Source organism: Ceratotherium simum, chromosome 29 (genome assembly GCF_057802395.1).
Source record: "Ceratotherium simum simum isolate JZ-2026a chromosome 29, ASM5780239v1, whole genome shotgun sequence".
NCBI classification, from domain to species: Eukaryota; Metazoa; Chordata; class Mammalia; order Perissodactyla; family Rhinocerotidae; genus Ceratotherium; species Ceratotherium simum.
In genome coordinates this window covers 17,584,055-17,606,042 of record NC_141928.1, presented here as the reverse complement: position 1 = coordinate 17,606,042, position 21,988 = coordinate 17,584,055, and the positions used below count along the sequence as shown (strand labels likewise).

At 41.9% G+C, this 21,988-nt stretch overlaps 1 protein-coding gene across 1 annotated transcript in view; it reads right to left on the bottom strand.

The window, feature by feature from the left end:
• BRINP1 (BMP/retinoic acid inducible neural specific 1) overlaps nt 1-21,988 on the bottom strand; it is a 172,747-nt gene that overhangs the window by 8,639 nt on the left and 142,120 nt on the right. The window contains exon 7 of the mRNA XM_004423372.3: nt 18,047-18,269. Within this exon, the coding sequence (XP_004423429.1) occupies nt 18,047-18,269 (223 nt within the window). The remainder of the gene's footprint in view (nt 1-18,046; nt 18,270-21,988) is intronic.

Genomic DNA, 21,988 nt, shown 5'->3' with positions numbered 1-21,988 from the left:
ATTATAGATTTAAAAATCTAGGGAAAGAATTTGATCAATGTTGTTGGGTCAGTTGAATATTGATATTAAAACAGCAATAACAACAAAACCTCTTCCTGATGCTTAATCTCTTCTGTATCCCAAAATCATTAACAGATGGATTATAGATCCAAATGTGAAAAGTTAAATAGTGATAACAATACAAACATCAACAAAACAGCTTTTAGAAGAAAACATAGAGGAGCATCATTTTGATATTGGAGGCAAAGATTTCTTGAAACACCTCACCATAAAGGAAAAAATTGATTAATAGGGGTATATTAAGGTTAAAACATGTGCATCAAAAGATGCGTTCAAAGAGTGAAAAGACAACCATTAGTTAGAAAATATATTTTCAATACCTCTAGCTAATCAAAGATTGTATTTATAATACAGAGGGTCCCCCAACTTACGATAGTTCAACTCAATGATTTTTTGACTTTCCCATGGTGCACAAGCCATAGGCATTCAGTGGAAACCATTCAAATTTTGAATTTTGACCTTTTCCCTGGCTTGTGATATGCAGTACAAACGTCTCCCGTGATGCTGGGCAGCGGCAGCGAGCCACAGCTCCCAGTCAGCCACGCAGTCGCCAGGGTAAACAACCAATACACTGACAACCATTCTGTACTCAGACATCCTTTCTGTTTACGCTTTCAGTACAGTATTCAATAAATTACATGAGATATTCAACATTTCCTTATAAAATAGGCTTTGTGTTAGATGATTTTGCCCAACTGTAGGCTAATGTATTCTGAGCACAATTAAGGTAGGCGAGGCTAAGCTATGATGTTACATAGGTTAGGTATATTAAATGCATTTTTGACTTACAGTATTTTCAACTTATGATAAATTTATCAGGACATAACCCCATTGGAGGTTGAGGAAGATCTGTACATAAGTAACCCCTACACTGTCTGCGTGCTAGACTAGTCAAAGACATTTCATGCTGCCTGATGTTTGCCACTCCTTCCTGGGTCTCTTTAAACGTGAATAGATGCAATTAGTATCACAATTTTTATTTTTCTTGAGAAGTTCTTACAACTGTTAATAAATATGATTTGTCCCAGGAAAAAAGAAAAGAACTACAAATGGCTAAGAAAAATTCAGACAACCAAAAGGGAAAATAGACAAATGATATGAAAAGGCACTTCATAAAAAAAGGTATTCAAAAGGCCGATAAGCACGTGAAACTCCACTTCATTAGTCATCAGGACAATGCGAATTAAAATTGCAGTGAGATCCTACTGCAGCAGGCTAGCTAAAATAAAATTAAAAATAAAAAAGACAGGTGGCCCACCCAGTGGCGCAGCGGTTAAGTGTGCACACTCCGCTTCAGCGGCCCGGGGTTCCCAGGTTCGGATCTCAGGCATGCACCAATGCACTGCTTGTCAAGCCATACTGTAGCAGCGTCCCATATAAAATAGAGGAAGATGGGCATGGATGTTACCCTAAGGCTACTCTTCTTCAGCAAAAAGAGGAGGATTGGCAACAGATGTTAGCTCAGGGCTAATCTTCCTCACAAAGAAAAATAAAAATTAAAAAAAATAAAAAATACAGGGAAACCAAGTGTGGGCAAGGATGTGGAGCAATTGAACGTCCCCTATGCTACTGGCAATAAAGATATTGGTTAGCAAATTTGGAAAACTGGAGGTATCTACTGAATTATCTATAAAGCTGAACAAATGAATACCCTATGTCCCAACAATTCCACTCTAATACATACCCAGCAAAAATGCATATAGAGGGGGCCGGCCCCGTGGCATAGGGGTTAAGTGCGCACGCTCCACTGCTGGCAGCCCGGGTTCGGATCCCAGGCGCGCACCGACGCACCGCTTGTCAGGCCACGCTGTGGCGGCGTCCCACATAAAGTGGAGGAAGATGGGCACGGATGTTAGCCCGGGGCCAGTCTTCTTCGGCAAAAAGAGGAGGATTGGCATGGATGTTAGCTCAGGGCTGATCTTCCTCACACACACACACACACAAATGCATGTAGAAGTTCACCCAATGACATGTGTAAGACGGCAGCACTATTCATCGTAGCCCCAACCTGGAGACTATGCAAATGACCATCAGCAGTAGAGTAGACTTCTACAAACACAATAGAATACTCTTGAGAATGAACGAGCCGAAACTACACAAAACAACGTGGAGGAATCTCATAGAAAAACGAAAAGGTGAAAGAAGCCAGGCACAAAAGAGTCCACGCTATAAAAAGAGGCAAAACTGAGCTACAGTAGCACGTAGCAACAAAAGAAGTAATTCCCTCAGAGAGAAGGCTGGTACTGCCCAGCAGAGGACACCAGGGGGGTTTCTGCAGTGCTGATCATGACGTATTTTTTGATCTGGGTGCTGCTGGTTACATGTGTGAATTCATTTTGTGAAAATTCATCTGGCTGTACATTTAGGATATTTTCACCTTCTATATATCTGTAGTACTTCCATCAAACATTTACAAAAACAGTTGTCCTTTAAAACAACCAGAAAAATTCTGTGAAGACAGCAATGCTTTACATTTTTATATCACTTTTAAACTTTATAAAGCTCTTCTGTTTGGTTCTCTAATTTTGATCTTCACAACTTGTCTGTGTCATAGGTGGAGTTGAGAGGGTATCATGAATCTCATTTTAACGATATGGAAAACTAGGCTCAGAAAGGAGATGTGACTTACTGAAGGTCACAGTGAGTTGTCACATCACTAGGATTATGACTTACCCACATGTGAGTTTGTTGGCTGACTTGGAGGTGGAGGTGGGGAAGAGAATTGGGAAGTGGCCCCGAAGGGGAATAAGAAAGAACTTTCCACGGAAATTGTAACAACTTAGTTCTATTTCCGACTCAATCCTCTGAGCATCTAGATTCTTTTCCGAACAGGAAGCCACTTCTGAGCCCCAGGGAAGAAATAAAAAAAACTAAAAACAACAAAAAGGGTCTGGAGATGCTTATTCTCTTGCCTGACATCAGCTGAGTGAGTCAACTGTCCTACTTGTTACAAATGCAGAATGACAAACAGGGATGGCCATGGAGGTGTGCCTAGTAGTGTTGGGTTGAACAAACCCTGCACATCGCTCCTGGTGAAGCTCAGGTGCTGGCACATATCTCCCTGTTCCTCACCCAGATTGTGCACCCTTGGGTTGCTGTGAGGTTCAGCCTCACTGATTGCCTTCTTTTTATCCCCATAAATATAAAAGAAGTGCCAAAGATATTCTTAGTTAAAAGCTTCATTGCCCCATGTTTGAGAGGGTAGTTGTAGGCTTCTGTGACTGACAGCCAGCTGCCCCAAGCTAGCCTGGGGTTATTTGTGAGCGTGTATCTCTTCTTTAATAGGACAGTTTGATACACACTCAGAATAGGTCTTTGTCACCAAATTGCTCCCCCCCCACCATATACACATACACAAACAAAAATCAGTAAGTCAGGGACTATCAAAGTAGCACTTTACTCCAGGAGGGAGCTGTCTGTGGGTTTAGAGTGGCAGATTTCCAGAATCCTAGAGCTGAATGATGCTTAGACAAGGCCTGGTCCACAGGAAACAGAGCCCAGAGAGGTTATGTGATTTGCTTGAGGTCACACAAGTGGTCTCTGGAAGCCTAGAACCAGAACCTTCCCCTTGAAGAAGGACCCCGCACACTGCCACAAATATATACTACTCATTTTTCCCCCAGTATCTCCCAAAGGGACTGACAGCAGTTGACCTGGGTGACTGTGCATTGGGGAAAAAAAATATTCACACTTTACAAGGATTACTGGACACTGGCTCTGAACTGATACTAATTCCAGGAGACACAAAATGTCACTGTGGTCCGCTAGTCAGAATAGGTGTTTACGGAAGTCAGGTAATCAATGGAGTCTTAGCTCGGGTCTGTCTCACAGTGGGTCCAGTGGACATTTCCTGTAGTTATTTCCCTGGTTTTGGAACACATACTTGGAATTATTCCATAATTGGAATACTTAGCAACTGGCTGAATCTTCCTTCTCACTTCTGGTACCCACACTACACATATACCCCCCACATAATAAAATAATGTTATAGAACATTCTCTCCCTTTAACCAGCTTCCAAGAAAACAAAACAACAACAACAACAAAATATGCACCCAGGTTGAAGCGTTTAGCAAGGAGTGTAAACCTTAAGATAAATCCACTAAACAGCAATCTTAATTAACAGGGCAATTTTGTATTACAAAATGTTTCTTCACAAGGTCTCTGAAGCGTGCACTTCCCTCTAGACTAAAATGTATTACGCTGGAAAAATAAACAAATGACAAATCCACTATGTATGGCAGGTGGCCACGGATCTTTTTACGCTCCTCCCATAGACAGGACATCGATGTTCCCTCCCCTTGAATCTGGGCAGATTCTACTACTCCTTTGACCAATACGATAAGGCAGAAGTGATTCATGTAGTTTATGGACTCAGATCTCAGGAGACTAGCAGCTTCCATCTCCTGTCTCTTGCAAAACTCCCTCTTGGAGCTCTGAGACCACTTATAAGCAAACTGACCAACCTGCTGGAGAGACCCTGGAGAGGGAGAGCTGCCTAGCTGAGCCCAGCCTCCTGGCTGTCTCTGCTAAGACACCAGACATGTGAGTAAAGCTTTCTTGGGACCTCCAGCCCAGCCCAGCTGCCAGCTAAATACCAGTGAGAACTTCAAGTCAACTCTTCATAGAACAGAATTGCCTAGCCAATCCTGGCACAAATTCCTGACCTGTAGTTCATGAGCATAATATACTGATTGGTGCTTTTAAGCCCCTAAGTTTGTGTCAATTCATTATACAGCAATAGATATTCAAACTACTGTATATCATGAACCCCAAAGAGAACTCAGGATATCTTCCCCATTCCATTACTACTAAGCTATGTTACTGTATTAGGTAGAATTCTAAAAATGCCCCCTCCCTTCCCAAGATTCCAGGATCTCATCCCCAGAGCTTGTGAATATGATAAGATATCACAGGATTCTGTTCTCTTATATGGGCACAGTTGACCTAAAGACAGGGAGATAATCTAGGTAGACCTAATCTAATCAGATGTGCTCCTTTAAAAGCACCGAATTTTCTCTGGCTGTGGGCAGAAAGAGAACTCTGAGAGATCTGAGGCATGAAAAGGTCTCACCACACCTTTGTTCCCTTAAAAATGGAGGTGTCCATGTGTAAGGAGTGGAGAATGGCCTTAAGGAGCTAAGAGCAAACCCTGGCCAATGGCCAGCAAGGAGAAGGTGACCTCAGTCCTACAAACACAAAGAACTGAATTCTGCCAGCAACCTGAATGAGCTTGGACATGGGTACTTCCCCAGAACCTCCATGTTTTGATTTCAGCCTGTGAAATGTAAGCAGAAGATCCAGCTATACCATGCCCAGACTCCTGACCCATGGAAACTGTGGAATAATAAATGTGCATTACTTTAAGCCTCTAAATTTGTGGTAATTTGTTACAAAGCAATACAAAACTAATACAGTTACTCTACCAAGACACTTCTCCACTCTGTTTCAGTTTACTCTTTAATAAAATGAGAGGAATAGATTAGATGATCTTTTAGGTTCCCTGACAGCTATGACATTTTATGATTTCATAATTCTAGATCATTTACCCTTACTGAGCCTCGGATTCCTAAGGTAAAGCTGAACCAGTCCTGTGCCAGTTTTATTTTATCTGCTAAGTCTCAAGCTCTTTGTGAACAGAGATAGCCCTTGTCTTGTTCACCACTCGACCACTACCCCTTGCATAATTCCTGGCACTTAGTGGGCATTCATTAAATATTTGTTGAATGGATGAATGAATGAAGATTCACTATAAATGTTAAGGTAAATATTCTTTGACAAGAACAAAGGGCTATGCCTATGTAGGATGGCAGCAGCAGAAGGAGTATTATTTCATAATGTTGGGTCAGTCATTAATTTTTGTGAGCCTTAGTTTTTTCACCTGTAAAGGGGGAGACTAATCCTTGCTCTAGCTCCACCACAGGTTATTATAAGGATCATAAGATCATTGGTGTGAAAGCCCTTTGCAAACTTGAAGATGATAACCTGTGTATGAGGTATTTCTCTTGGTAATAGTTTACTTTTTAAGGTTAGGAATGTCCCTAAACCAAACGGGGTAAATCTATTCCCTAATTATCCCAGAAACTGAGTACCTTCCTGCTGTTACTTTGGCTGCCGCTGGTGCTGGTTAACAGTCATGCCCCCTCTTAGCAGGAGTGGTACCTGCTGGGATACAAAGCCATTAGCATCTGCTTAAGCAGAAGGTATTCGAAACTCAACTCAAAAAAAGACTAGCTGAAGGATAAGGATCTTTATTGACAGGAAGGGAAATCACAAACTGTGGTACCACACCAAATAATCTGGGTCACTGCCTCTTAATCTTGCATAAATCACTTTTTTTCAAGGCTGTGTACTGAGGAACCTAGTCTCTTGAAAAACTTCCAGAAGAAGGGTTCTATGGCCAAATAAGTTTGAAAAAATATGCACACAACCCCTCCTCTACTTTGTTTTTTTTTTTTAATTCAACATTTCTTAAACTTATTCAACCACAGACATCACTTCCTTCTCTCCCTCCCCCTCACAATATCCTATAGGATTCACTTACAGGAACTTGTTTTTGCTTGATTTCTGCCAAGTGCATCGATAGTGAGGTGAGACCATTTATAGCAGTGAGGGGAGTCTTCTAATCCAAAGTTAGCGTGCTCCCCAGACCAGCAACACCAGATCATCTAGGAGTGAGGACCCATCCCAGACCTACTGAATCAGAAAACCTGGGGGTGAGGCCCAGCAATGTGTGTTCAAAAAGCCAGGTGGTTGTGATGCATATTCCAGTTTGAGAACCACTGCCATCACCCATAGATAAAGCTCATGTCAAGATAGGGAAGAAACACTGAATCCCTTTACACCCAGCAGAGAGGTTCCACTGATTCTCCAGTTCATCTTTCAGATGGCTACCAGAGAACAGTTTTCTAAAAGCATTCCTTCATTTTTTTTTTTTCCAATGGCTACTCATCACCTAAAGGATAGTATACAAACTCCACAGCTAGGTATTCAATCCCTCCATAATTTCATCCCAACAGACTGGTCTGATCTTATTTAGTAACAATAAGAACAATTACAGTAAGAGCTAATATTTATTCACCACTTACTATATGCTAAGAACACTGTATGTATATCTTGAGTAATCCTCACAATAAGTCTGTGGAGAAAGTACTGTTATTATCCTCATTTTACAGATGAGGACACTTAGAGCCAGAAGACACTGAGCACACAGCTCACCAGGATTTAATACTAGATTGTCTGGTTCCAAAGCCCATGTACTCAATCTTGACTAATGTGCTCTCTCTGATTTCTGATTTCCTATTTCTGGATGAAATTAATCTCATATTCAATTCTTCATAAGTATATGTTGTTTTCTTCAATGGAAAACCATTCTCTGCACCCCAAGTTCACAGCGTCATCATCCCTCAACTCCCATCTCAAATGCTCCCTCACTTCAGGTCAGAAAATCCTGTGTGATGTCAGGCACCTTACCTGTCACTTTGGATGGAGGGGGAGATACACAGAGTCCCTGTCCTCATGGAATTTGTGGTCAAGTAGGGGAAGTCTGGGATTAAATACACAATTGCAAATGTGCCAAGAGTTAGAAAAAAGTACCATGCAGGATGCAGTAAAGACATACTGTAGGACAATGCAAACTGGTCCAGTATGCCGGGACAAGCATCTCTAAGAAATGGGGTTTGATCTGAAATTTAAAAGATGAATAGAGTAATCCAGGCAAAGAGGCAAGGAGATTCTCCAGTCTTCCCAGCAGGAAATGTATTTATTTCTCTTCTTACCTTTATTGTTATTCAAATTCTATGTTTATAAAATGGAAAGCATAATAGAATCTGTTTTATGGGGTTGTTGTAAGGATTAAATGAGTAAATATATGAAAGGATTTAAAAGTATGCCTGGTACATAATAAATGGTCAATATATGTTAACTATTATATTCATCATTTTTTTCTTATTATATGACCTTGAGGAAGTTGCTCCACTAATAGTGGCAAGTTACTAGGAATAAGTGCTTCTGTCTCAGGGCAAGCTCACGTTAATTGACCTCCATGTAAGTGAGTTGCCACACAACTGACACTCTCCCTTCCAACAGATAAATGAGGTGTGTGTGATGATCACAGCACACTTAACACTCATGGCTGGTTGGTTACACTCCCATAAAGCCCGCACGCTTCTGTTCTCTCCGAGTAACACGTACTTACTGAAAGTCAGTCTTGTTTGTTCCCAACCCTGTTTATGCCAGTTGTACTTTCTATTATTATTTCATGGAATTAATAGTAAAATAAATCAATGAAATATGAACTTTTTCTAATTTGAATTCTGTGGAATCCTATAAAGACCAGTTTCTGAAAAAACTGCCATCAATTTAAATAAGGGAGAAGTATCTGAAAAAGATTAGGAGGGTTCATAAAAATCTACCAACATTTAGATTGTTTCTTAAGGGTCTTTAAACTATTACTCAACTTTGAATAAATCAAATTCAGAAATATTATACAATTATGGGTCTGATTTATGCAAGAAAGCCAGTAAAATGTCAAATGGAATGTACCAACACTCTCAAAAAAGATTTTGGCCCTATTTCAAAATGATGGCCAAGAAATATACAGTATACGTTTTAAGTTAAAATAAAATGTGTTTATATATGTGCAGCATGCATACATTTGAGGATTCCCTATTTTAACTTAACGTTTTCAATTAATTGAATTATTGGTCTCAAATTTTGTCTGATAAGGAGCTTTGTGATTTGACTTCTTACTATGTGTTAAAAGTGGCATATGTTTTTTTATTGATTTTTCCAAAGTTATGTATTATTTTTATCTCTACTATACCAATTAGAAAACTGAAGCTCAGATACCTTAATACAGTGCCAAGGTTACATTGTTAGAAAATTGCAGTCACACACCTTGGCCTGTCACACTCCAGAGTCTGAAGTCTTAACTATCTTAGGTTCCACTGCCTCCACTATATTATTACATTTTGTTAGGCTCATATTTTATCTTCCGCAATGGAAACATCCATTTCTTGGAAGGAGAAACAGTGTCTTTATCAAACATCTAGGATCTACTACTGCTGGACTCTTGATTATAATAATATTGTATCTGTGCATTTCTTTACAGGTTATGAAGAGTTTTCACATATATCGTATAACTTGACTGGGACATCAACTCCATGGGGTTGATCATTCTTATTATCCTGATCATACAGATGAGGAAATAGAGGGCTCAGGTAGGTTTAGAGATTTTTGGAGGTCACTCATCTAATAAGTGGCAGAGCAGGGACTGTCAGTCTAATAAACTGAAACTGACTTCAGTTCAATAAAATTTAAGAAGTCATATCCCTCTGCACCACTGCAGGAGTCTATGGAGATTAAATCCAGAGGCAAGGAAGTATAGGGTTCAGAGAGGAGAATCAAAACCAGTGCGGATATTGAGGGTCATCCTAAGAGAGATAACAATTATCTTGGCAGCCAGAATCTTTCCATAGACACCAATTAAACCCTGTGTGAAGCAGGAAATATGTTAAAAGCTGACATGGGTTCAGAAGTTATGGCCCCAGGACTGGAGCCTGAGGGGGATGCCCCCAAGTAATTTTCAACTCACAATGCATAATTACATTGTGCTTGGCTAAGGCCTGGACTGCTGGGTCAAGGCCATGTGAATATGAGAAGTAAAAATAAACCAAAGACCAAGAGTCACCAGAAAATGTTGATCATTATACTGCCTGCCCACAAGTTAAAGTTCCGTGGATCTGCTTTGCCTCACAATGCTATAACCTCTAAAAAAATCAGGTGATGGGATGCAGAGAAGAAACTTCAAACACATTGACATGAAGTACCTACTCAGTGCTAGGAATTTTAGTTCATCTCCTTGAATTTAATAGACTCTGAGAAGTGTCTATTTTTTCTTCTTCTTTTTTTCAATAGGGTACATTTCCCAAAGTAACAGACTTAACAAGAGATACTTTCAGGATTTGGATCCAGGTCAGTTGAAGACACTCTCCATCTGCAGTTTCCATTTTATCACATTGCCTGGACTGTCACAGTCTGAGGGCCTGAATTACAGTCACAGCCTGTTCACAAATTCCCTGAGTGACCTTGAACAAGTCACTTAACTCCCTTTGGCCTTAGTTTCCTCACTTGTGAATGAGGAAGATGATCTAAACATATGCAACATATGTGGAAAATCCATCGATTATTTATATGACAATGAGACACAATTTTAAAAGATTGTGTCAACATGCCTTTGGGACCCCATTCTGAGAAGAAAATACTTTATTTTTCTATTCGTTGAACAAAGTTTTTTGAATAGCTACCGTGTGCCAATTACTGCACTAGGAAGTTATGCTGATCAAGTGGCAAAGAACATGGGCCCAGATGAGTGTATGAAGCTGATGGTCTCATGGGAAAGACAGGTGTCAATAAATAAACAGAAGTAAAATGGCAAACTGAGATTTGGGCTTCTTTTGGTAAGTCAGGTTGCTAGGAAAGCGTATAAAACAGATACTAACATAGCCTTTCGATGCAAGGAACACAGCTTTTGAGCTGAGATCTGAAGGATACAGAGAGGCTACTGCAGTGAAGGAAAAAGAAGGCACATTCCAGGCAGAGGGAACAGCCTGTGTGAAGCCTGGGGAGTGGGAAGAAGCAATGCGCACCTAGTAAACTAAAAAGAGATTAGTGGGGCTGTAGCTGAGAGAGCCAAGGAAAGGTGTGAAACACAGCATAGAAGGTAGGCAGGGGCCAGATCATGGCAGACCTGTAGGTCATCTTAAGATTTTGCTCTTTCTCCTCAGCAGTGATTAGTCACCAAAGGTTTTAAGCAGGGATGTGATAAGATTGAATTTGCTTCTTAAGTAATAACTCAGGCAGCCTCGTGGAACATCGATTGGAAAGTGATTGGAGTAGATTCTGGGACACTTAGTTAAAAGACCATGGTAATTTGGGGCAAAAGAAGATCTTACCTTGAACTACAGGCCACTCATTAAAATGGACTAATTAGCATCATCTGAAAGCAATACTGCTCAAGGATTCAACTACTGACCTTATACCAATATTTTGGAGTTGAACTGTTACTCTCTCGGTCTCTGTGAGTGATATTTCTCCTAGAATTGGGAAGGACCTCAGAGATAATGGAACCCAGTCATTTTCAAATTGTTTCAGCAAAAAATAAAAAAAAAATTCACTTTATTTTCCCAAATGATTTTAATTCAGAATTTCCATAAAGAAAACGGATAAAGAGCTGCTCTAGTTAAAGGTGAAGTGCAACTGTTTGCTGCTCAACCTGCGCCCCGCCCCTGCAAGGCACATCTTTTTGCACCCAGTGTTCTCTGGGGTATCTGCTACAAACCCATCGTGAATTAGTCCAGCACACATGGGCTGAACCAGGATTTGAACTTGGTCTCCTGGTTCACAAACCAGAGTCCTTTTCAGCACACCATAAGGCTAGATAACGATGTTTTGAGGACAAAGGCTCTGTTACTTCTATCTTTAAATGCCTTCTAGTGTCTGGCATAGGACTGGGAGACCAGGTGGTTAGTAAACATTTATGGAATTGCACAGAAGCCAGCTTAATTCAGCATCACCCATGCTGATTTTGTGCTTCTTGTCTTCTCTCCCTCCCTCCCTTTCTGTCTCCCTCTTTATTTCCATTCTCCTTCCCTTTTTTCTTTCCTCCCTCCATGTCCCTCTCTCCCTCCATCCTTCTCTCCTTTGCAATGAGAGGTGATTTCCACCATAATGCAGCTTGTAGTCTAGGCAAGTCATCTGAATACCCTGGATCATCTGCCTTGGGGACACCTGGAATAGCACAGAGGTTACAGAAAAAGACTCTGACTCAGTTTGAATCCTGCCTCTTACCTGCTATATAATTTTCAGCAAGTCAGTTAACATCTCTGTGCCTTAGTTTCCCCATTCTTTAAATGGGATGAGTTGTGCTACCAGGTAAGTTTGTCATGATGATTAAATGAAGTGAAAGTGCATAGGACAGAGCCTGGTGCATGGTAATTGCCTTTGAAGTGTTAACTATTAAATGTTGCTTTGGACCTAAACTCAGCCCCTTTCTCTTCCTGAAGAGTTTGGTTTCAAGTTCACCCCACTTGCATAGCCCCCTTTCATAAAGCACTCAGAGTTTACAAAGTGCTTCTAGACACACCATCTCAGGTGAGCCCAGTAGAGACTCTCTGAAGCAGGCAGGAAGAAATTATTATGCCCACTTTACAGATAAGAAAACCAAGATTCAAAAAGTCTCAATGTCTAGTAATAGTAGTGACCAAACTCAAAGTCTATTCCCCACTCTTTCCCCCTTTTGAACTCTGCACAATATAAGGATCTTCTGGTGGCAAAAGAATCCACAGGAACCTTCCTTATGGGTCCCTGCCTTCCCTCAATCTGTCTAACTGCAGTACTGTGGGCCAGCTCCTGCAGGGGCTAATGGAAATCCACCACTGTATCCTTGGAACCCCAGAAAGAACCTAACACATAATGGTTACCCAATAAATATTTGCTTGAGTTTTGAATCCCCCATCAGCAGGTGGGTCTGGAATTAGTCTTGCTGCCCTCATCCCAACAAGCACTGAGCTTTGGGGTGGGATGGGTCTTACTTATCTTGGTGCTTCCACAGCATGGCACACAGTAAGCTCTCAGAGAATATTTGCTGAGTTGACCTGCACTGAACCTGGCCTCTTCTCTTTACCTACAAGGGATGTGTCTGCCTGAGTTCCTACTTGGGTTCTAGAGTTGATTCAGGGATCCACAAAACTAGAGCCATTTCTTAAATCTCAGCACATCAAAGTAGAGCCTATATAATTCCAATCCTGGGCCACACCCCCCCCCCAATGACCTTGATGCACTAATCCTGCCTTTGGCATCACCATACACTCAAACCAGGGTGCCACAACCAAGCACAGATACCTCGCCTTGCTGCTGCACACTGCCTAGAGCCTACACAGGGCTACTGACCACCAAGCCCACCAATGAAGTCAGCAAGACAATTCCAATCCTGCCACTTCCCTGCCATGTGACCTTGAACAAAGTAATTACATCTCTGCCTCACCAGTTCCCTCATCCATAAAACAAATCTAACAGCATCAACTTCACAGAGGTAGTATGAGGATTAGATGAAAAAATATGTCATCACCATCAACACTCAGACTCATTGAGTATCACCATAGGCTAAGCAATTTATATGCAAAATATCAGTGCCTGGTAAAAATAACAATAAGAAGAAAAACAGCTAATACCTATTGAGTGTTTTCCATGTGCCAGGCACTATTCTAAGCATTTTATGTGGGTTAAAGCATTTAATCCTAAAACAACCTTATGAGGTAGGCACTATTATTAGCCCCATTTTACAGCTGAGGAAATTGAGGCTCAAAGATGTTAGTAACTTCCCAGGGTTACCATGTAAGCAGGTAACAAAGCTGGGATTTGAACTCGGCAGTCTGACTCCAGATTCTTTATAGTTAGGTCTATTGCCTATTATAATAGCTGCTCAGTAAGTGGTTGTTACTGTTTTGTGATTGTTGTTATTGTTAATCTTATTCACCCTACATATAGGATAGTCACCTCTAGCTGCAATTATACTCAATGTATCCTGTGATACCAATCTGTAAAATAGACTTCTTCTGCCCCCAATGAACCACACTTCACAGTATTCACACTCTTGAGTCTGGGCTGACCTTTTGGCTACAGAATATGATGGAAGTGATGCTCTTTGACTTCCAAGGCCAAGTTGTAAGAAGTCTTGAAGTTTCCTTTTAGTCTCAGGATCTGCCTGAGATCCTAGGCAAGAAACCTAGGCCACACGGAGAGGGCACGTGTAGGCACTCTGGTTGGCAGCCCCAGCTGAGCTCCTAGCTGACAGCCAGCATCAACTGCCAGTTTGGGGAGTGAGCCAGCTTGGACATCCAGTCCACTCAAGCCCCCCGATGACTCCAGCCCCAGCCAACTTGAGAGACACCCAGCTGTGCCTAGTCAACCTACAGAATCATGAGAGATGATAATAAAGTAATGTTTTGAGCCGTTAAGTCTTGGGGTGAACTTTTTGGTATCAATTAATAACCAGAACACCCTTTTTGCCTTCCAGCCCAATATTAAGTTTCCAGCACACCTTGAAACCAAGCTCCAATTATCTATATTTTACTTCTCACTAAATTTGATAGGTAAGTACCTCTAAAATAATTAACATTTATTGACCTTGGGTATATTAGTAAACTCTCTGTGCCTCAGTTCCCTTATCTGTAAAATAGAAATAATAAGATAGTAAGAGTACCTAGTTTATAAGATTGCAATGAAGAGTTATTGAGTTAATTCATGTAAGATGCTTAGAACAGTGCCCGACCTTTAGAATACACATACTAAGTGACAGCTCTCTCTCTCTCTCTCTCACTCTCTTTCTTAACTGAGTCAGGCACTTTACTAGGCTTTTTAAATTTTAAAATCTTAATCCTCCTACTTAACCTGAGGGCAAGTGTTATTTTCCCATGTTGTAAATGAGGTGCAGGAACTTACACAAAGCCAGGGTTTGGACCGAGTCTGTGTGCATCTAATGTACCTTGCTCTCTCCCTCTCCCACCCTGGCTCAACAACACCACCCCACTGTGACACAAGTAATAATGCCTATGATGAAGGTGGTAGTGATGGCATCTGCTTGGTGGACTCATTTCCCACAGTCTGGCATGCAGACAAATTACAGCCAAGCAATCAGTTCATTTACAAATTCCAGCTTGCTCAGCTCAGGCGGCCCGAGGTCTCCAGTGTTAGCACCTCTGTCTGACGTTGCTTTGTGGCAGGAAGGTGCCTGCCTCGTGGTGTGAGAAACGCTCATTAGAGTGAGCCTCTGGATCAGAAGTCAGGAAGCAGCCCACAGGCAGCAAGGAGGTTCAGCTGTCCTGGGAAAGCTTCAGAGGAATCAGCACAGAGCCGAGTTTCTGTGTCCCGCACCCCCCAGTACCCAGCATTTAATACGCGTTAAATGAGCATAATTGATTGACTCACCAAAGTGAAATTCTAGGCATCCTCTCCAGATGAGTGGAGGAGGGATGTTATGATTAGGGCAAGTTTTCTCTTCTCAGGAGGAGAGAAGGCAACACCACAAGTTCTGTCTTTGAAAGTCTTGGTGGTGGCAGGACATTTCTAGCTGTCTATACCTGATAGCTTGCACAGGAAGAGCAACTTCCTCACAGATATGGACATCTGTGCTCAGAACAGTGAAGTGACTTGCTGAAGGTCACACAGTTTGCTAATGGTAGGGCATGATCTCAAATCCAGCCCCATAATTCTGTCTGGTGTTCCTCTCATTACCCAATTTTGTCCCCACTTCCTCCACTCTAATGCCTGTCCAGTTATTCTCCTTCTGGAGCCCTCCAGGTCTCCTCCCCTAGACCTGGTATGCCCAATGGGGCACTGTGCTTTGCGCCCTGCCATTCTTCTCACCTTTAATAAATGTGTCTGCCCAGGGTCTTAGGGCCTTTGGACCCTCCACTTCATTCTCTGAGGTGACAATCAGCTAAACTGACAGATATACCTATTTAAAGTCTGGAATGGTTAAATGCTACCCTTCACCACCAGATTTGCTTCCAATGTGGTCAGTCCTGGGGATGCATGGTTTCTTCACCTGAAGATTGGATCAAAAGCCACCTCTTATGGTGTCTAGGCTAAATTATACCTCCCCCCCAGTTCATATGTTCAAGTCCTCACCCCTAGTACCTCAGAATATGACTCTGTTTGGAGATAGGTTATTTAAAGAGGTAATTAAGTTAAAATGAGGTCATTGAGGTGAGCCCTAATGCAATAGGACTGGTGTCCTTATAAGAAGAGGAGATTAGGGCACAGACAAGCACAGAGGAAAGACCACATGAAGACACAGAGAGAAGATGGCCAGATATCTACAAGGCAAGGAGAGAGGCCTCAGAAGAAATCAACCCTGTTGACACCTCCGTCTCAGACTTCTAGCCTTCAGAACTGTGAGAAAATAAATTTCTGTTGTTTAAATGACTCAGTCTGTTTTGTACTTTGCTATGGCAGCCCAGCAGGCTGGTATATATATATATATGGGGTTTTTTTCCTGATTGCCAACAGAATCCCTTCTCCAAAAGACACCTTTCACAGCACCGTTTCCTGTGTTCATTTCTGAATCTCCCACAATGCACATCACATGACAGATGGCCGACGAATCTAAATGGAATCTACTTCAGACGCTCACTCCTGGTGGCAGTTTGGGCATCCATTGCAGATGACAAGGAGGCCATTGTGTGACTGGACCTCTTTCCTAGTCCCAGGTTCTGCAGCATTGCAACAGGTAAGCAACGGTCAGAAGAAACTCTATTTGATTCACAAAATAATTATCATAAACTAGGTTCAAAGCAATGGGCTCAGAGTTGGAGGAAATGGGGAAAACAGAGATGAGTGTGCAAAAGTGTACAAGGAAGAGGTTTCACAATGGGGAAAAGAGAGGAAAATACGCTGACCGAGACAGGGGTTTTAGATTAATAGGACCTTAAAATAAGGAGCCTTTTGTATTGGCCAGTACAATCAGGAAAGACTTCATGAAGGAGGCAGCATTTGATCTGAGGCTATAAAAATGAGAAGTTAAACGAGTGCTTGGATGTTGGTTGGTTGGGATGGAGGGAGACTGCTTAGAAGACTATAGTGGTTTTTAAATTTTGAGTGCCATAGAGCAGGGTGATTAAGAAAATGGTATTTAAAGTCATTGAGTCAGGGGGCATCTTGTCTCTTCTTTTTACAACAGTTTCCAAACCTCAGCACCATTGACCTTGGGGTACAGATCATTTGTTGTGGGGACTGCCCTGTGCAATAGCACCCCTACATCAGTTATGACACTCAAAAATGTCTTCAGACATTTCTAAATATTCCCTGGGGACAAAATCACCTCCAGTTGCAAATCACTGGCTTATACTGTAGTTCTGCATGGATTACTTAACTCTCTGAGCTTCAGTCTTCTGGTCTGAACAATGGGGGTAACAATCATGTATTTAAGCGTGTGGCTGACATAGAATCTGTTAAGTGAATGTGCCTTAGCCTCAATCGTTTTAAGTGTAGATATCTTTTCTTAGAATAAAATTGAGTGCAGAACTCCCAAATACGAAATGGATGAAAGTAGACCTGCTCTCGCTGAAGCAGGGTGGAGATCCCCCAGCCTGCCTTCTTAATCTCCTGTGATGCTCTCATGCAAGCCCAAGAGGCATCACTACAGAAAACCCTCAGATGCAGCCCAAAAATGCCCTGGGAGAAAGGAGTCTGAAAGATGTGGATTTGAATCCTGACTCCTTCTCTATAAGTTCCTGAGTGAGTAGATAAATCCTATGTTCTGTGAAGGCACGGGGCCCTGTCTGTCTTGTTCACTCCTGTATTCTCTGCCATCCATCACAATACCTCCTACATCAAGGCCAAGGCTGGGACTAGGGTGAGGTAAGCTACACATCTAGGCATTTAAGGAGGCACTCACTCTCCAGTGAGGACGCTGCACTCACATGACCTGGCGAGGGAGTGCCTCCTTAAATTTTTCATGGTAAGTGCAGCCTTTGCTTCACTATGCTCCAGGCCCTGATCAGCGCCCTCAGTAAATAGTTGAATGGTTAATCAGTTAACCCAGTCTCTTCACCTCTAAGAGGGGGTCGCTAAAATCTGCCTTGCCAAGTAATTTTAAAATAAAATGGATAATACATTTTAAGCAACCAGAAGATGTCATATAGCAGTCAGGGCTATTGTTAGTTTCCTTCCTCAGTCAGATGGATCAGACAGAGCACAGAGGCTGAAACGCAGAGTATATTTAGGAAACAATGATAAATCCAGTCCAGCCAGAGACAGTAGGGGAGAAGCCAGAGACAATCCAGAAAACTGTTGGTCTGGACTACGCAAGGCCTTGCTTGCCACCCTCAAATGCATCATCTGCATTGCATTTCCCTCTGCAACAAGTGAATGCAAGCTAGACCAGGTCTGGGTCTGCGGAGGTGGTAGGTGGTGGCAGTACTTACCTCTCTCTAGGAAGCTGGTGGTTGGGATTGTGGTGGCAGCGGACACTGAGGCCGAAGAGCTTGCGGGCAGTGCGTTGAATCTTTTGCCTCTGGGCCTCAGTGGCGCTCTGCAGGAGCTTGTAGCGGTTCTGCAGGTCCCAGTCATTGCCCCAATGCTGATGGATGCTCCCGATGGTCAGGAAGTGGTTGCTGGGGAGACGCTTCATAAACGATTTAAACTCATCTAGCAAGAGACAAAGGCCAAGAGAGAAGGGCTGAGCATGACAGCCCCCATCTGAGGTTGCCTCAAATGCTCAACCCCACCTACCAATAAAGCAGGCTTGCAAATAAAACTAACTTGTTTGAGGCCCAGAGAACAGGGCGCTCGCCTGCTCTGCTCTTACTAGGCAGTGCAAACACCATCGTGCTTTCGAGGAAGGTTCTTTTACTTGGCTACCCAGGGTTGGACCTGCATCTTGCATCCTTGTTGAAGATGGGGCTCCTCAAACTCCTGTCATCTGAATGTCAACTTGATAATGAAATTCAAATATCACTTGTATTTATATTTACTTAGAAGCAATTAAACCAAATTTTTATCCAATTCTACATAGAAAACCACTATCACGTGACTTCAGTAGAATATGAGCTATAAAAATGAAGCTGTAAAAATAAATATGATAAAAACAATATTAATAAATTCTAGCCAGATACTGTTGCCTGTTCATTGATCAAACCCCTGTGCCTGCTCTCACTTTGAAATATAGGAGAGCAGCAAGCAACAGAGAGGTGTTAAAGGCATATTAGCGCCCACTGAAATGTTCTCTTTGATGTAATCTGCAGGTTTGACACAGAACTGAAATGGATCAACCTCCCCACTGTGCGATGGAGTCTTATTTGAAGTTGCACGTGTGTATCATCTTACGTCACGTCACATTTTGGGAAACTCCAGCTTAAGAGATGGGGACAAACTCTTGGGTCTCCTGGGTGAACGTTTCTGCCTCAGGTGGTGATGCTGAGTTTCAGAGTGTCAGCACGGGCTACAACACGACACAGCCTTGGAAATTATCTAGGTCAGATTTCTTATTCTACACATAGGGAAACCGAAGCCCAAAGTGGAAAAATGGTTTTCTGAAGGTAGAACAGCCCTTGAGTGACAAGAGGTAGGACTAGAGCTCGAGCTGTTGTTTTCTGATCTAATACTTACCCCCTTGACGGGCAACCCCCCCCAACTATAGGGAAAAGTAAAGAAGTAAGGGGTTGATCATCTTGCAGGAAAGAAAAGGCTAAACGGTTGGATTAAATATATATATATATATATCTGCAGCTTAATACTTTCAGTTCATGTTATAAAACCTACAAGAAAATTTCAGGTACATTAGGTGCTCATTTTATTAAAAGAAAAATGCTTACATAGCTCTCAATAAGCACCAGGCTCAGTGTTCAACACTTAATACATAAAAATTAATTTATAGCAAACCTACTATATGTAGGATGAGTACTTTTAGGGCCTCTTTTTATAGAAACTAGGGCACAGAGAAGTTAATTAACTTGCCAAGCTCACACAGTCAGTGGATGATAGAATTAGAACTCTAGACTGGCTCAGAATCCTATGCTCTTACTTTGTATATTATGCTTACTCTCAACAAATAAAGAGGATGAGTGTATTGGGAGAAAAAATAAAATAAAAGGTGCTGAAAACAGGAGTCTCTGACTCCTAGAAAACCTCAGCCACCTCATTATAGACAGTCAGACATGTATGAGTTCAAATTGTCTTGACCACTCAACAGCTGTGTGACAGCTGTAGTCTCTCAATGCCTCAGTCTCCTCTTCTGTCAAATAGGTATAATAGCATCTAACCCAAAAGTAGAGAGGGTGACATAGGACCATATCTGCTTAAATAGTTCCCAATATACAGAAAGTGTTCAATAGATGGTAGCCTAAGATTGAAAGGGTAACACACGACTGCATTGATTGATTTATTCAGTGACCTAGCTGGAGGCAGGGCACTGGCCCTAATGATTTTGTGGCTTTGGCCAGCCCAATTCTCCTTCCGTGGAAGACACGCCCTCTTGTAGCGGGATCTTTGAAGGAATTAATAGTCCTTTCAATGAACTCGAGTTTGGGTCAGATAAGAAAGTATAATTTAAAAGTTAAAAGGATTTAACTTTCTTGACTAAAAGTAGAAGGGTTCCCTCCTAATAAAGGAGGTGTAGACCCACATTTGTGTTTGTAAACTAGGTCCTATTTGACCACCACGCTCTGGAGCCATCAAGGAGTCAATGGCTTTTACCTTTGGGTAGTCATGAATCCCTCCAAATTATCTGGTGCTGAGTCATTAAGGTTATGGGCTGAAAACGAAAAGAGGGAAAATACACATGCACAAGCCACATACACATGGATGGATGGATTGGTTTGTGTAAATGGGTAAAACAATTTCAAATAGGTAAGTTCCAGATATCTAGAGTGAATATATGCTCTTACAGGAGAAAGCGTGACCTATAAATCATTTCTGTGGTCTCCTTAGCTCACTCGGCAGCATCTCAACTTTCTGTGTTTCCTCATCCACCCACCCATCTATTCAAAGTAGAATAAGGATTATATGCTCAAGATCTCTACCGCTTGTGCACACAGCCTCCGTTCCCCTCTGCTTTTTAGCAATCAGTAGAATCTCTTTGCAAAAAGCATTTTATCAAATGCTGCTTCTGTTTGAGGCCAAATAATCATCACAATACATTTCCATCACAGACCTCTCTCTTTTATGAATTCCCAGGATTTTAAATGGACTAATGGGTGCAGGTTCATAAGGCATCCACAGCTCCATTCGAGCTGCATGACTCTGTGACAGCAGAATCACTGATGCATCATGTGCTCCCAGAGCTGGTTGGGGGCTCAGAGTTCATGGAAACCAATGGTTTTCAAACAGAGCTCAGTAGAGCTCAGCTTTTATCTGTGGTACACAGTGGCTCCAAGGTATGATTTTGTTTGATCAAAGGGTTTCTTGGCTGAAGGTTTAAATAAATTCAAATATTAAAAACACAAACATGTCCTCTCATTTATCAGACGAGGGAACTGAGCCCTGGGAGGGGGAATGGGGGTAAAGTAGAATTAATAAGTTACAAAGGCTGCTATGGGTATTGGATTTGGAATCAGGGATTCCGTTACTGCCTCTGTCATTTACTAACTATGTAACCCCAGGGAAGCCACTGGGTCTTGGCACCCTCCCTCCTCTATAATACGGGAATATCACCACTTACTTTAATGCAGTTGTTATAATAGATTTAAGGAATATAAAGTTGTTTTAAAAACAGTAATGTTCTATACATATGTCCATTTATTTAGCAGATATCTGAGCACATGTTATATGCCAAGTATCTACTTAGCATCTCTTCTTGGAAGTCTCAAGGATTCCCAAGCTTTTCATGTCCAAAACTGAGCACACAGTCTTCTTTCCAAACCTTCCAGGGTGTTCTAGCTCAGTGAATCATACCAACATCCATCAAATTGTCTAACAAACATACCAAAAAGAAGTTCTTGGATCTCATCTCAATACCCTTCTCTTCAACTCTCATAGCCAATCTAACATCATGCTCTGCTAATTTTTCCTTCTAAATGTCACGGCATCTCTGCACATTTCCAATCAGCACTACCTCTACCATCATCCTAACCCACATCACAGTCATCTCTCTCCTAGGAACCTTGTGATGGCCTCCAACTGGTCGACCTGCACTCACCCTCTAATCTCTGCACCACATCAGATGCTTAGACTTCTGCTCTTCCTCAGGTAGCCTCTCCTGACTCTCCCGACCACATCCACCTCCAACGCTACATGATTTGCTCACAGTAGCTTCTCATTCTTTACATACATATGATTAAAACGGCACAATTATTTGCATGGTTATATGATTAACCCTTGGCTTTCCCATTAACTAGGAGCCCCATGAAGGCAGAGATCTAACTTTGCAC